We start from the raw sequence: 15,841 nt of genomic DNA on the forward strand, positions 1-15,841 counted from the left end.
TACATTTTGATGTGGGACCACAATCACAGGAAAACTTGTCACAAAACGAGTAGAAAAGAAAAACCAAAAGTATAATGCATATTAAAAGGAGTCTTTGAATTAATAATCAAGACTTTGTAACATTCAACAACTTATCCCCAAGCGTAAATCCATGTTTTAGCATATGGTAAAATATTTCTATTCCAGGTCAGACTACTGGCTTCACAACAGACTCGTGGAATGAGTCCATTCCATTCTTCAGGTTCATGGAGAATCCACACTTTGCTGTCAGTAATGTTAAAAAAAAGACAATCCTCCTCAGAACCCACTGCATCTTCCCCAACACTTCAGAGCAGTATGAATACATGTGAATGCATACGAAGGTGTGGCTGAAAATACAAAAGTATATACATACACAACTTTTGCACATCCAGAATGCAAGTAATGCATTAATAAAAGATAGTGGATAACCTATGTTCACATTAGCACAGTGTAACTGACACTCAAATCACCCATTTATTAAATTTGAGCTTCTTGTATTGTCCTTGACAATTCCTTGCAGATGCCGATTTAATTTTATTGCAAAACCACATTAGAATGGCTTATAAAGAATATTTTGCCTAGATCAGTAAAAATTATGATAAATATTTTCCAGCTCTACATCTGATCTTGTTAATTACAACTATAATCAGAAAAGTCAGATTTTAATTGATACCCAGCTACCTCATCATACTGAACATCTTTGTTAAAAGAAAGTCATTTTTCCAACAGCAGATTAACCTTTCTAAAGGAGGGGGAAAAATGTACACCAGTAGACACTTCCCCAAGCAAAACAGTACTAAATCTTGATTTTGAAACTGACCAAAAGACTTGGTTGATGTTTTTTTCTACTTCAAAAACTGCAACTAAGTTCTTTTTTGACCTTGCTGAGCTTTATGCATAGCACAAATACAGATGACTTGCATGGGGAAGAGGGTAAACAAATCTCACCAGATTTCCAGAAAGCTCTTATCAATGGCACATGGGAATGACTGCAGAAAATTCTAAACCAAACTGCAGCACCAGCTTGCAAAAGCAATCCTGCTTCTCTAAGTGCAGCTCACATTTTGGTACACAAGATCACACTGCTTTTGGGACAAGAAGAACAAGTTCTTACTTCAATTCAGTTATGTGTATCTGCCCTACTGAGCAGGAAGGTGCAATAATGCACAAAAAATTTTACACCACTGATTCCATTATCACAGAGGTGACTGTGCACATTTTATTCTCCCACAGAATGAGGAAAATCTTGAAATGTGAATCAGAAGTTGACAATTGCCACTGTGTTTATAGCAATTTAATTCATAAGCAAGCATGTAAGTTTGGGATATTATGACAGACAGTTTAACTCAAAAAAACACAAACCTATCTGAAGTATTTTATGTGGCAGAATCAGAAAGCAATAATTCAAGTAAAAATTGTTATTACATGCTAATGTATGATTGACTGCAGGCTTCAAGTTCATCTAATCTGCAGAATAAGAATAGAAAACAAATTGACAGAAGGCAAGAAAATTCAAAAGTTATAGTGGCAATAACGTCTAGTAATGAAAGAAAGCATAGCAAACAAATAAAATATAAGCTTCAACCTTATCTGTTACTCTCACAGGATCTGCTGTTTCACTAATGAAGAACCACTTTTTGACACAGGTCATATATACAGACAAAATCCTTCATGTGCAATAGCGCAGGCCTTGGCAACAGACATAGACCTTGCAGTGCAGACACACACTGGAACTTCATCTTAACAGAAACTCCTTAACAAGTCCTGTTTTAAGGAATTTGTTTCTATTTTTCTAATTTGTTTCAGAAGCAGAGGAATGATGCAAATTTGAAATGAAAAGAAATCCTTTAAAATAATTTCTAAAACTCTTTATTAATAAATTCAACATTTTTTCCATTAATTTAAGCTTGTAGAAGAATACATGATACATTCCAAATATGCAGCTAAGGAAGACACTGAAAAAGAATATAAGAAATAAATAATCCAAGTCCATAATAGCCAAATATTTTCTCAGAAATTCTGTAAACAGATCGTGATTGGAACCTCTCAGAAAGTACTGCATCTTCAAATGCAAGATTTCAAGAATTAAAATCCTAGAAAAATTGCAGTACAGTTCTCAGAAAACCATCTCTTTAAAATATCCACATTCTGTACTTTGCATAGGTCTACATTAAAATATGCTAAACAAATAAGCCTGAAAATTAAGTGAACACAGAAATAGAAATGCTGATTATACGTGCCTGCCTGTGGCTTGCAGCCATTTAATTACAGTAGCTTGCTGTGCAACAGCATGAGAAGTTCCTCAAGGCAACGAATCTTTTAAACAATACTACGTCCTTAACTCTCATAGAAAGCAAAGTAAAAGAGAGACTGACAAATCCTTTGTCACCATGACTGCAAATAGACGAGTAACACGGAAGAAAGGATGAACCTCTTCTCCCTGTTCGGTTGTCCCCAGGTGCAAGTAAGAAATCCCTTGCAACAGACACATGGTTTTAGTTGTTACATTTTATAATATAGCCCCTGAAGAGGCTTTTTCTTGACTTTGCTTCCTCTGTTGCAGGAGACAGCAGAAAATTGATTCCAGATATCTAACCCACAGCAAGGAGGATTTGACAAAGAAAAGCTGAAATTCTTATCTATAGAGAAGCTTCCTGCAATAGACCTGAGGGGACAAAAGCATGTTGCCTACAAATCCTTAACTAACTCTCTTTATTCCTCCATTCCCCAAACATCACAACATGTTCTTAACTATGTGTTCCCAGTGATTAAATCTCAGGTTACCAAGTAATATGCATATCACTCTTCAATATCCATATAAATCTGAAAGCACTTCCTTTATGCTGTAATCAACTACATAATGTCTTTTCTAAAGGACTTCTGCATGAATTCTACCAGCTTGTTTAACATTATTACCCAGCAACAAAAATTTACATGCAAAAGAGCCACAAAACAGTAATACATTCACTGAGCCTTTAAATAAAAAAAAAAACCCAAAAAAGTCCCCCAAAAAATAGAACAACAGAAACCCAAAACATTTTCAAGACAGTTTTAGAAAAATAGAATGAAAAGGGAAGGCTTGCAATTAAAGTCGGTTTTAACTTACCTGGGTAAAGGCAAGGAAAAACTTTTCAATATTGGATATGCAATACAATACTGCTGTAAGGAGGAGGAAAATCAGGTTCCTTGAAAAGCTACTGAATGTAGAGGGTTTTTTTCAAGCCACAACTGCTTATTTCCCTCTTAAATTTTTAGTATCTTATTTAATCATTTCACCGATACACTTCTGGAGAATTTACAAGAAAGTCAAAACAATTACAAGTAGGAAAATGTCCATAAAAAGGGAACACTTATTTCCTCTCAACAGATTCTTACAGAGGTCTGAAATAATATTGAAAGAGACACAAACTATTAGGCCACTTGTTGTGTTTGTGTCTGTCTCAGTACTTCGATACCACAGACCATAGCAGATTTCCTGCCCAGTATACAACACGCTTTTTATGCACTCTTTGCTATGGAGTTGTAAGAAACTATGGAAAAAAAAATAAAACAACCAACCCAAGGTGGAGCTGTAACAACTGACCCTTTTTTTTGGTTTAACTGTACTGACAATGTTGATTTAAAATAAGAAACAACAATCTTCAGAAAGACTTGTGCACCACAGATAGAATGGTTACCTGATAACACAGTATTTACAGTGATATCTGAGGCTGAAGCAGCACTTCTGAATTTCCCATCTCAGGTTACAATACAGGTACTTTTTCTGCTAGCCACTTTCTAATTGTAAATTAGAGTATAACTAGACCTTGACTAATGCACCCTTACTTTGCTTCAAGGAAAACCTACTAAAAGCTATTCTAGTGTCTCTTAAAATGTGAACAAATTTCACTGGAAGCATAAGCCCCAAATCAATAATCTAGAATCTGCATCTACCATGAAATCACTCCACTTGAATTAATTAGCTGCATAAGGAACATAATACACCATTCATTCCATTCACATGTCACTCAATACTACTAAAGATCAAAATGTTAAAATCATTTTTTGGCCAATAGGTTATGAATTTGGGATTTTTTTTTCTTTATGATACACACTTCTTTACTTTGCACATCATATATTTATAACTCCAGGCTTTATTTTCTTTATCTGACTACTTCTTTCATAAGTAAACAGTGGCATTTAAAACCAGAAGTCAACTCCCAAGACTCAGAAGTATGGCAAACAGCGGTTTAGAAAAAACAATGGATAAATCTATTTACTATGCAATAGTAGCCTCTGACAATTGCTCTGAGAAAGCTGTTAGTGCAGAAGACATTTTCCCATTGCTCTGTAGAAGCTTACTTCAGTGACAGCAAAGTTGAAAAACTGTCTCACTATCTTACAAATTCTACTGAAAAATTTTGATACCCCTGTAAAATATCTTTCTAAACTCCAGCAAAAATGTACTGAACTTCTCAGATCGTTCACCCAGCCAGTTCTTTAACAAATTGGTAACACAAGTAATAGCAGAATATACTGAATAATTAATTTCCAGAGTTCACCTTAATTAAAAACAAGGTTTTTGCTGTGAGAACAAATAATCTCTCACTTGTAGCTTGAAAGCCTAAGATAGGATCATTGCACTCCAGGGTTGCTACTAGCTGCTTAGCAACCTGTCCTACTTGTCTTCCTTCCTTCCTGTTGTAGAGAACTGTGGACAGAGGAGCCGGCTGACGATAGATGAAAACTCTTCGCAAGCACTCACAAAGAGCAGCATAGGAGTAATCAGGAGCACAAGCCATGAACTTCTTGTCTTGCTTTGATGCTTGGACATAACCTGCATAGCCCAAAAAGAAGCAGAAGGGAGAAGAAATATATTGGTTTTGACAGCACTCTAACTTACTAAGATAAAATCAACCTTAGCTTAGAAGTAATATGCAAGCAGTAACAAAAAAAGAAAGCAAGACAGAGAGAGATATACATTGTCGTTAAATAAGCTTTGTTCTGTACACATTCCTTACTGGTGTTTTGGGTGCATGTGTTATGTAAAGCTAGATACCGTTCCCACATCTATCCCCATCTCCGCCACACAAGGTCTTCTACTTTCTCAGCAGGATCACAAGACATGGACACGCATTTTGGCCCAATATTAGCTGTCTAAGCACAATAACCCTCACCTCTCCTCTCGTCCCCTAGCTTGCAGTTACATTTACAATTTAAGATTTCTGAGCCTAAACCTTGAATAGATACTTAAAACTTGCCTTCTCTTTAGAACTGACTGAAAAAAACAAGTTAGTTTCAACACTCTGTAATCTTTGTTAATATTCACTGAGAAAGACTTACCTTTTCCGTTATAGAACTCTATTAGTAAAAAAAAAAGAAAAGAAAAGAAAACAAAACTATTTCAGGTTGATTTCCTTTCACACTTTTGTAAAGAGACTTGAGACACAATCTCTGCAAAGTGATCTTAAGTATTTCTGAAAGGTTATTTGCTTTTATTTCCATTCACAATGCCTGACAATGGTTATCACTGAAAAACAGCAGCTCGAAGAAGAGCAAGCATCCTAGAGTTTACCTTTTTTTTTTGGCTCTCTCTCTTTCCTTATTATCATAGGACTGACGTCAAAGTACACGGGGGTAAATTTCTTCATAGCAGACCATAAGGTGCTGTGTTTTGACTTTGTGACTAAACCAGTATTGATAACACACATTGTTTTGGCTGTTTCTCAGCAGCGCTTGCACAATGTTCATGGCTTTCTTTTACTCTAACTCTGCCTGCCCCCTAGTAAGCTGGGGATGCATAAGAAGTTGACAGGGGACACAACCAGGACAGCAGACCCAAATTGACTAAGAGCTCTACCCATGAGCTTTCTTGCTTTTGGTCTTCCTGTTCTCACCTCTGTCCCACTGGGAGCGGGGATGGGGAATGGGAAGGGAGCAAGCAGCTGTGGGGTGCTTAGATGTCCACCAGGGCTAACACACACCAGTACAGTCACACTACAACAAGGTATTTTCATACCTAGAGGGCATTTTGGTTGTTTGGGGATATTTGAAATGTTAGCCCTATGACTTTTAAATTTACAAATGCTTGCTTCTGTCCTCAAAACATGATCTCTGTTCAAATCAAACTTGACAGATTTCATCACAAAACAATTAGTAAATATACGTACAGACTATCAACATGATTGCTGTACTGGGAAATACTAGGACAGCCAGAAAAACTTTACAAGTATAACTTTAATCCATATCTTTAAACACTGGCACTAAAAATAAAAGCAGGATTTAACGTAGGCTTGCATGTAAAAGAAGCATTTGAGCCAAGTGGCTTGTATTTAAATGGGATTTCACAAAAAGAAAATGGTAGGCTCTATTTTTTTAAAAACACAAATCTAGAAAATGTCATTGTTGTCTTATTTTTCTTGTTTATAGATACAACCCAGCTAGAAGCAGGGGATTTCTACAGCAAGACTAATGAGTAATCAGTGAAATATGCAGGCTTCTTCAGTAAACCGTGGTAAGAACAGGCAAGATCATGCAACTGCTCCTTCAACCAGCAGCAAATCATTAGAAATTAGCAGCCAAAGGTCAGTTCAAAACCAATTGCTTTCTTCCAACATAAAGTTGTTAGGATAGGTATATATAACAAAAACTTGATTCCTTCCTTAGGTTTAATTCCAAATATTTACTTTTCAATTGTCATCTTGTTAAAAACTAATTCCAGAGGCTCAAACAGAAGAAGAAGGAAAGACCATTGCTTATATGAATACTGTAAGTTTTGGAAAACCAGCCTTTTAATCCAGAAAATACTAATTTTTACTACTAGCTCTTGCAAAGTATTTCTAAATTTGGTTGTAGATAAACAAGCTGATAATTTACATCACCACTGGCACACTAACATGAACTATATTAGTACAAAGTGTAAACTTCAATACAATACTGTAATGGTAGCACAATAAAGAGGAAGAAGTAGTGGAACAATGTTTTTTATGACCTGAGGTACAAAAAGCACACAACTATTTGAATTTCCTTATTGTTGTTTTCAAAAAAATAGCAACATGTTTTTAAAACAGTACTACAAAGTCAGCATAGAAACTTGAAACTAACAGTAATTTGAAAAAGCACCTTAATCTTTATCATCCGCTTTTTTCCAAGCATAATGAAATTTAAAATGAGCAAACAAAGAACAAATTGTGAAATTATTCTCTTCTGTCAGATGATTTGCTAAGATGCTTACAGCTTAATTTGATCTTAAGTAAAAATAACAGTCTATTAAAAAAACAAGTAATATTACAAAACTAAATAAATTGAAAAAACTCATTAAAAACCAGTTGTGTTATGGTAATTTATGTGAGTTCCATACAAGAGCTAATATCTTTCCTTTCACTTTGGGCCCAGACTGAGAATGGTGTGGTCAAACAAATTAATTTGGGGGAGGGAATAAATTGTCATACTCAAGGCATTATTGAAGGTATGAGTTTAGAGAACACTTACAGAACAGGAAAACTATAGTTGTTACAGTAAAATTAAACTCTGGACCATATTAATTTTCATGAAAACCCATTTACCTGTATCTTACTTGAAATGTCCAATACTGGGCTATGAGGACCATCCTATTTGATCAGATAGGGCACTTCTTATTCTTGCATCCATATTTTTCTAAGTACTTTCTGCTTCTAAGATTTAGGATTCTGCTCACAACAGTGGGTAAAAAAAAAATCTTAGTCCTGATTGTAAGAATACAGCAATAACTAACTACTCTTCACAATTTTTCTGCTTTTCTGGCAGCCTGTAATTTCAGAATAGTGTGGGGCTTCTTGAGCAAGAGCTGGCACAGTTATACTCTCAAATGACTTTTTTCCAGACACGATGAATTTTATTTTTTTTCCAAATTAATTAAAACTTTCCACGTCCACAAAGTTTTGCCGCAGAGGGTTCCATATCTTAAATGAGCATATGTGAAACATTTCTTTCAGTGCCTTTTGAACCTACTCTGTACCAGCATCATTTGATGCTCCTAGCTCTTATAAAAAAAGAAACAGTGAGCAATCACGTCCAGTTCTTCAGACCTGTCTATCAGGTACAATGAGATAAGAAAAATCTAAAGGTCACTTATTGAAACATCTTACTATAAGCATATATACACCTAGACACACCATTCATGAACTGCAGCTATTTCCCTGATGGTTTCTGTGTAAGTGTTAAGGTGCTGATCGTGCCTTTAAGTCTTTATCTCAAATTCACTTACGCAAGGAACTCTCCTTTTTTCAGTGTGGTATTGAGCCTGCATCCTGCATGTGGTCTGAAATGGCTTATTTCCCTTCCAAGGCATAAATATTTTATTTCTTATGCTTGAATATTTCTAAAATTAAGCTAGCATGTTGCTATTAAGAGAATTATAATATCTTTCAATTCAAATTTAATTAAGTGAAATATCAACAGAATCCATACTAAGAGTATTCAAACAGAAATGTCTCAGTTAGACATAGAAGGTAATTTCCTACCTAAAGCATTAAAAGTTGCAATATGTTCCCACATGTTCTCTGGTTGATCACAGTGAGGCTGCCAGAGAAGAGCATCAACATCATGCCTCAGGCAGAAGCATGGCATTTCTCTGGGATCCACAACAACTGAGAAAAGATACTGGTTGCTTCCAAGATTAATCTGAAAACAACACAAAAAGAAATACAACATATTGATTCAAAGCATAAATAGTAGATTCTGTCACAGGTACTGTCAAAGTTAAGTGATCACAGCTTCATTTTTAGTAGCTGACAAAATGCTTCAATACATTATGCTGCCTCCCACTGATCAACAGCCACAGGTAGTTAATATATTTCAAGCAGATGCAATTAAGTTTCTTGGGACAGTATTTAGTGAAACATTATGTCCAGTACACAAACAGGCATGCATTTTGTATAGAAATGGTTTTCTAGTACAGGGGATCCTAATCTACAACTTCCCATGTTTAGAAAAGATAAATTAAAGAGAATCACATCTGGTTTCCTGCAGTGCCAACGGGGAAGAAAATATTGCCCCTTTGCAGTAGAAGTTGGTAAGGACTGGAAGGAAGATTAGTTAGAATACTAAAATCATGGAATGTCAAGAATTTATTTACTCACAATCAAATAATTACTAAATTCCAGGTTAGTACATTCTTCATCAAATATGTCTAGATAACCAAAGACATTCAGTAACCACTTCTATTCACCAGGAATGACCAATTATATACGACAGACAAGACCGGCATACCCTGCTACCTCAATGAACAATATGAAGAATAAACAATAAAACAGCACATATTTTCTATGTAAAGCCTTCTAAAGGAAGTCAATTGCAAATGCTCAAAGGAAAAAGAACTGTTCCCTTAAAATAAAATCTGTTCCCTTAAAGGTCTATCAAGAAAGGAATTCTCTAGAATTTCTGTTTGTACTCAACAGCTAATCTAAATTGTTCATGTTACAAGATGAACAAATACATTAGAAGGACTTTTTATATCCAGAACCTATGTCTGCAACAGCAAAATGCAGGATTATATCTTAACACATAGTACAATATATTATTCCTAAATGAACATTTCAGATGCTGACATTTGTTGACTAATTGTTCTGAAACAGTGGCCACACATTTATTGTGGCAATAGCTGTGAACAGAAAGCTTTTTATGCTATCATTATACAAATGTCACAGGATGGGGTCTCTGCCTTTAAGACCTTAATTTAATCTTAACATAAGATCCAGTGGACAGAAACTACAGCTATTGAGACCCAGAAATTTGTTTACTTGAGGTTATACAGACTAGGGCAGATCTAACATAATTATTTCAGCTGATTAAGTTCAAGTCTAATGGCTCAACTGCAAAAGTGCCTTCTATTACTGTGCCTTTCAACAGGCATACAAATTCTTCAGTTCTATTTAAACTACAAGAGAGTTGAAAGAATCCTCAGTCTCCATTAATTATAAAATGAGAGTTACTAATTTACTAACCAACTGAGAGGCAAAGAAACACTTAATAAAAATAACATCAAAATAAAAACCAACCAAACAACCAAACAGACTGAACAAAAAACCCCAAGAGACAAAGATCTGCAAGCCATGGACTTAAAACTTCTAGAGCTTTACTCAAGAAATGGAAAGCTATGAACTGATTCAAAATATCTTCCTGTAACTATGGCATTTTCTGTGCAAAACGGCATCTTCTAGGCGCTTTGCATGACACAAGGTAGAGTTGAGGTGCAACATCAATGCTTATTACAAGTGTAGTAGAGACATCTTGGAAAAAAACCCAAACATCAAAAAATACAAAAAGATGACAATTTAATCTGTGACTCTTTCACGTGATTATTTTGTTTCCTGCTTTACCTAATGGACCAGATCAAGTTCTGACTTGCTGTCAGTCAAGGTCACTTACAACGATCACATCTCTGATTGAAGCATTTTGTTTACAATCTGTTATTTCCAGTGTGATTGACAAATAAGTATCATCAAGTGATCTATGTTCCAGCATGGTAGTAAAAAGAGTCAACTTTCTACCATGCTATCTAAAAAGTTACCAAGAAAAAAAGCAAGCTAAAGATTCTAAAAGAAGTCTGTGCCACTGAAAAGAAACCTTTTCTTATCTTTATTCTGACATAACTTTACTTTTTCAACTGGCTCGCTTGTGAAAGCATATCTATTTTTTAAATCAGAATAAAAGCCTTGTTTTTGTACTAAAATGACAATGAAGAACACATATTGGTTGATAATTTCTGTTGGTACCGTGATTTGACATTACAGAAGAAATTCATGTGGTTTTAAGACCTTGCACAGATTTCTGTTCTGATAATAGAACTCGACATCACACACACTATTTAAAAATACTTCTATTATAAATTGCAACACTTACTACATGAGTGATTTTCAAGGTATCACCATCAAATCTGCACAAGCTAGCACTATCTTCAAGAAAAGCATCACATTCTTCCAATTCTTGTGCATTACAAGGTGGTTTTTCCTTTTCAGGGTTTGGATTCTGAAATAAAAAGACAATGAACTACACTGAAAATACGAGCTAGTGAATATATATGTGTGTATATATACATACACACACTATTTCATAACATAATGTTCAATAGAACAGCAAGAATCATTTGAATATCCTTACAGGCTTAAGATCAAGCTATATGCTACCCAAAATGAACAGAACCATTTCTGGTGTGGAGGACAGCACCAGTGGCAGGTACAAAATATCCATTTCAGTTTAAGGAAAGATTACATAAGACACTAAATCATGAACAATAAATTCCCTTCTGTACGTATGCAGAAGGTATGTAACCTAGGCAGGTTTAGTAAATTTACATTAGCCTAAGTTTTTTTACAATTGCCATTGGAAATGCTGTTATCAAGTCGATTAATTAATTTTGTAAGTAGCTCGAAGTACATGCCCTCTTTCAGCTTTGCTAATAATTATTTAAAATTAATGCTGTTATGCGTACTTTTCAATGCACTCAAAACAAGGAAAAAGCACATGTATTTTTTGACATCCCACAAGTCAAAAAAAGGAAAATCCTTTACTTTTACTAGTAATTTAACAGCAAGATATAACACTACTTCATAAAGAAACAGCTTGCTTCAGCTGCTGACATCTTCCTTGGATCATTTTTTAAAAAAAACAACAATCTACACTACTTTTGTAATATATTTAGAGAACTAACCTCATGGTAACAGAAAAGTACCTTTACTAAACAGAAGGCAAAAATACACACTTCCATGTTAAGTATGAATTCATGTTCCTTTTTGCACAGCAAAGACACTATCTTGACAGCCAATATAATGTCAGTTGCAGTCAAACAGAATGTGTAAGGAAAGATTAAACAGCGCACTAAGTCTCAATTCATCTGATAGGAAGGAGTTCTGCATGTTTCTTCATCCACTTCATCAGATTAAGAATATTTTTTTTTTTTCAGTCCATAAAGTGAAAGAGATCAATGCAATTTTTGTAATTGCTAAGACACTTTAATTTCAAAGAAATCAAATGAGAAGAGATAGCAGAGAAATGTACTTAAATGACAGAAAACAGAACTATTATAATTATCATAAACTGCAAACTAATGCACAAGACATAGAACAGGGTATCTACCTCTTTCGAGGCTAGACTTTGGGGTTCACCTCTCCTCTACAGGAAAACAAAAAATAAACAAAACAAAAACCAAAGAAACAAATCCCAATGTACTTAGCATTTATGCAATTAAAGTTACCTAAGGAAAGATTTTTCTTTTTCACACAATCATTATTTCACATAAGCTGAAAAGTTGTGATGAAAGAAAAAAAATTCATCATTTCAAGGTCAGCATGAGTTACAAAAGAAAATAAATTTGAAATTCCCAGTAAAACTATGGTCAAAAGATGGACTGCAATACTCTTCCCATAGGTAGTGTGGGGGAGAGAAGAGAAATCAATTTAAGCACTCTATAGAATTTATTTTAATAACACTTCTCAGCCTTAATAAAAAACAAAATAATCCAAAACTAATATATCGAGATCCACGGGGAGTCACACTTCATAAGTTTTAGATGAGATGCCACTTTCTAATTAAATAAAAGGGGAAGTATCAAGCAAGCAGCAGTTAAAAATTACACTTCATTTGGTTTTCAATAGACTCTCAGTATAAAAACAATGACAGAAAGTTCATGAGTCATGCTTATACTTTCCTAAATTTTCCTTTTAAAAGTACTACTTAAACCTACAGTCAATATAAGCCAAGTATAGTATCTCTAGGAAGACAGTATAAAAGTGCTGCTAATCTACTGATAAAAACAAAAGACATTCTTCAAAAATCACTTAAATCAACTGCTTCAAAACAAACTGCCATGTAACAAGTGGTGGGAACAAAATTTATGTCCATGTTATATCAGATTTCTCTTTTGGTGCACAGACATTATTCTGTAAGCTAAACTCAGTTCCCCCTGAAGATAATATTACTGTTCGAAGTATAATGGCACTAAAGTTGTGAATAGTTTAACAGTTTCAGTTAAAAATGAATGTAGAGATAGGATTTGAAATAGTAAGTGAACTGATGAGCTATGTCAATGAAGAGCAAATTAGGACACCAAGAAAAGACAACATGGAAGTGTACAAAAATTATAAATTATTTTATTTTTCATCCCCTTACCATTACTTCGGAGGTAAGGTGCATCAGGCTTTCACTTATTTCAGAGCATTGAGAAGAGTCCATAATGAATTCCCCTCTAGTGTCACCAATTATTAGCTCTGGCCACTGGGGTCCCTCATTTTTCTTAATTAGAGAAATTTCCAAGCTAAAATGCAAATAGAAGACAGAGTACTACATGAAAACGCTGCATCCATTTCTCTGATTAGTCACCTACATTTAGCTCTAAATGTAGATATGAGCACTTCTCCTCTTGAAATTGAATCCGTAATGAAAATCACATAACAGAGAACATTAGCACTTAATTTATAAAATAAACTATTCTAATGGAAAATATGCTAAAGAAATACAGACCAAGGACAAGGAATTTGTAAAAGCATAAGAACAAAGAGCACATATTCATGTAAGTGCCCTCAGAGTTTTCACTCTAAATGCAGTTTCCCCTGAAGCAGTCTTATTAAAATCCTTTAAATACCATAGGAGATCACCTGCAAAGAAATCTATTTGAGAAGTGACAGAATTTTACTACAGAGGTTACTTGAAACCTAATAGGACTTAATAGGATTCCTATAACCTGTAAAAAAGAAAAACAAACTTAAGAGAATCTGGTATAACCATTATGAATAGACAACTAAATAATGAGAAAATAAGAGACAGCCTGATACACCAACAGAGCAATTCCATTTAATTAGACCAACATACGGATATAACAATAAATCCAGTTAGTTTTATTATATTCATGTTTTAGATACAGAGCCTACAATGACAGTTTTTCACCTGACAGAATAGGAAAACCTTCTACTACTAAACTACTAACTCCTGCATAATACCAATAACTACTGAGAGAAGTCTGAATTAGTTTCAGAAGAAATTACATTGGTATTGGAAATAACATACAGGAGACATTTGGAGCAAGTTTTATACTTTTAATCAACAGATCTAAAGTGGTACTGCGGTACCAACATTAAGAACTGAGTGCAACTTATTACACTGAAGTATGCAATTAGTATTTCCCATTAAAACAGAACCCTGAGACTCATGAAGTATTGCTCACTTGAATGAGTAATAAAAAGTAGTTACTCTGCTGAGCTACTTTTCACTATCATATTTAATAGTAAAAACTGAAAGCTCACATTTTAGTATATAGTATTAGTGGCATCTATAGACAAATATTAGTCCCTTTATTTAAATTTTCTGCAGATTAACTATTTTTTGCAGTTTACCATTTGGGGAAAAGACAAGATTTTTGATGAGGGAAATTGAAGGAAGATCACAGAATATCTTGTTGGAAAGAATCCCTAAGGATCATCAAGTCCAACTCCCTGCTTCTCACAGGATTGCCTAAAACCAAATCATTTGACTATCAAACGAAATTTGACAAAAATTTTAACTGCGAATGCCCTTCAGGAAATGTCACAAGAGTTTTATTATAAACAAATCTCACATGGTACACACACCTATACACTTCACACAGAAGTTCAGAGAATGCCATAATGAAAAATACTGACATCATGCTTGCGCAAGTACCCAGAGGCCAGTATTATCTCTACCGGGTAATTTTTCACTTTGTATTTTGAACTATTACATGGCAAGTGTAACTACTGTCAGGTACAAAGCAACATGTAACACTAGCATAAGATACAATATGTCAAACGTATAACACTTTGCTCCCCAATTTCCACACTTGGGAAATGGTAGTAAAGATACATGTATTTAAAAATTGTAACTTGAAACCGTAATAACTTCCTTTTCCTTTTTTCTACTTGAAACTCAGATTTCATGGTGTCAGAAAGCTATGGTTAATATAATGCCTATTTTTCTCTGAGTCTTCTCAAAATCCCTCCTTAGATGGCCCTATTTTCCATAACACTGTGTTTGGGAACATTACTGTGTTATTGAAATAAATATGTATTCTCCCTACTTACTGTATGCTGGATCAAGTTTACAGGATTAAAGTTTGCGCATTTCAAAACTCTCAGAGGAAATTTAACTGGAAATTCTGCAGGAGAAACCCTGCAGGAAACTGTGGACCAAAAATGTCTAATGGGAACCCAAAGACAGATCTGAACTACGCAAAAAGTTACAGGTTGTTTTTAAGATTCATATCAGTAAGCTTCATATGTGTAGAAATAACTTCTTGAACTGAGACTCTGAGACAGAAAATAGAAATGCACACACACTCTCATAAAATAGGTATTATTGAAAAGTGAATGGGATCCATAAAATCACCTGCCCTGCTCTAATGATCTACCTGGTAAAAAACAAAGTGCAATTTTCCTAATCTACGATCATTTTTATTACATTATATTGCATTCAGAACAACTGAACTGTAAAACCAGTAATAAATCTACAGCAAAAAGGGAAAAAACTTGGTGATTATTAATCAAAGAGAACTCAAAAAGTAAAAAAGCAAATAACAAAGAACTCAAATTTTCCCATAAGTAAGTTTAGTGTATATAAATGCAAAAACATGCAATGAAAGCAGCAAATACTGTTATCTGGTATTTATTTCTTCAAAATAAAACTACACTAAATATTAATAATTGGCATTAGAAAACAAGAGGCCAAACAAAGAACAAAAGAAGATATTTCAAAATGCCTTGGAAGCAGACACAACTAATTCCCCCCACTCTTGTACCATGTCCAGGAGGGACACTGTTGCCATTAATATATTAGGAACTTGATGACAGTTTTTCTT

General features: G+C 34.5%; 1 protein-coding gene across 3 annotated transcripts in view; it reads right to left on the minus strand.

The window, feature by feature from the left end:
* Positions 1–1,886: 1,886 nt before the first annotated feature.
* NUDCD1 (NudC domain containing 1) overlaps positions 1,887–15,841 on the minus strand; it is a 46,120-nt gene continuing 32,165 nt past the window's right edge. For all 3 annotated transcript variants that reach the window (XM_069854544.1, XM_069854545.1, XM_069854546.1), the window contains 4 exons: positions 13,147–13,291; positions 10,882–11,007; positions 8,502–8,661; positions 1,887–4,837 (listed from right to left, as the gene is read on the minus strand). In XM_069854544.1, coding sequence (XP_069710645.1) covers positions 4,545–4,837; positions 8,502–8,661; positions 10,882–11,007; positions 13,147–13,291 — 724 coding nt within the window. In that variant the 3' untranslated portion in view covers positions 1,887–4,544. The remainder of the gene's footprint in view (positions 4,838–8,501; positions 8,662–10,881; positions 11,008–13,146; positions 13,292–15,841) is intronic.

This window comes from Phaenicophaeus curvirostris, chromosome 3 (assembly GCF_032191515.1).
Source record: "Phaenicophaeus curvirostris isolate KB17595 chromosome 3, BPBGC_Pcur_1.0, whole genome shotgun sequence".
Classification (NCBI taxonomy): Eukaryota; Metazoa; Chordata; class Aves; order Cuculiformes; family Cuculidae; genus Phaenicophaeus; species Phaenicophaeus curvirostris.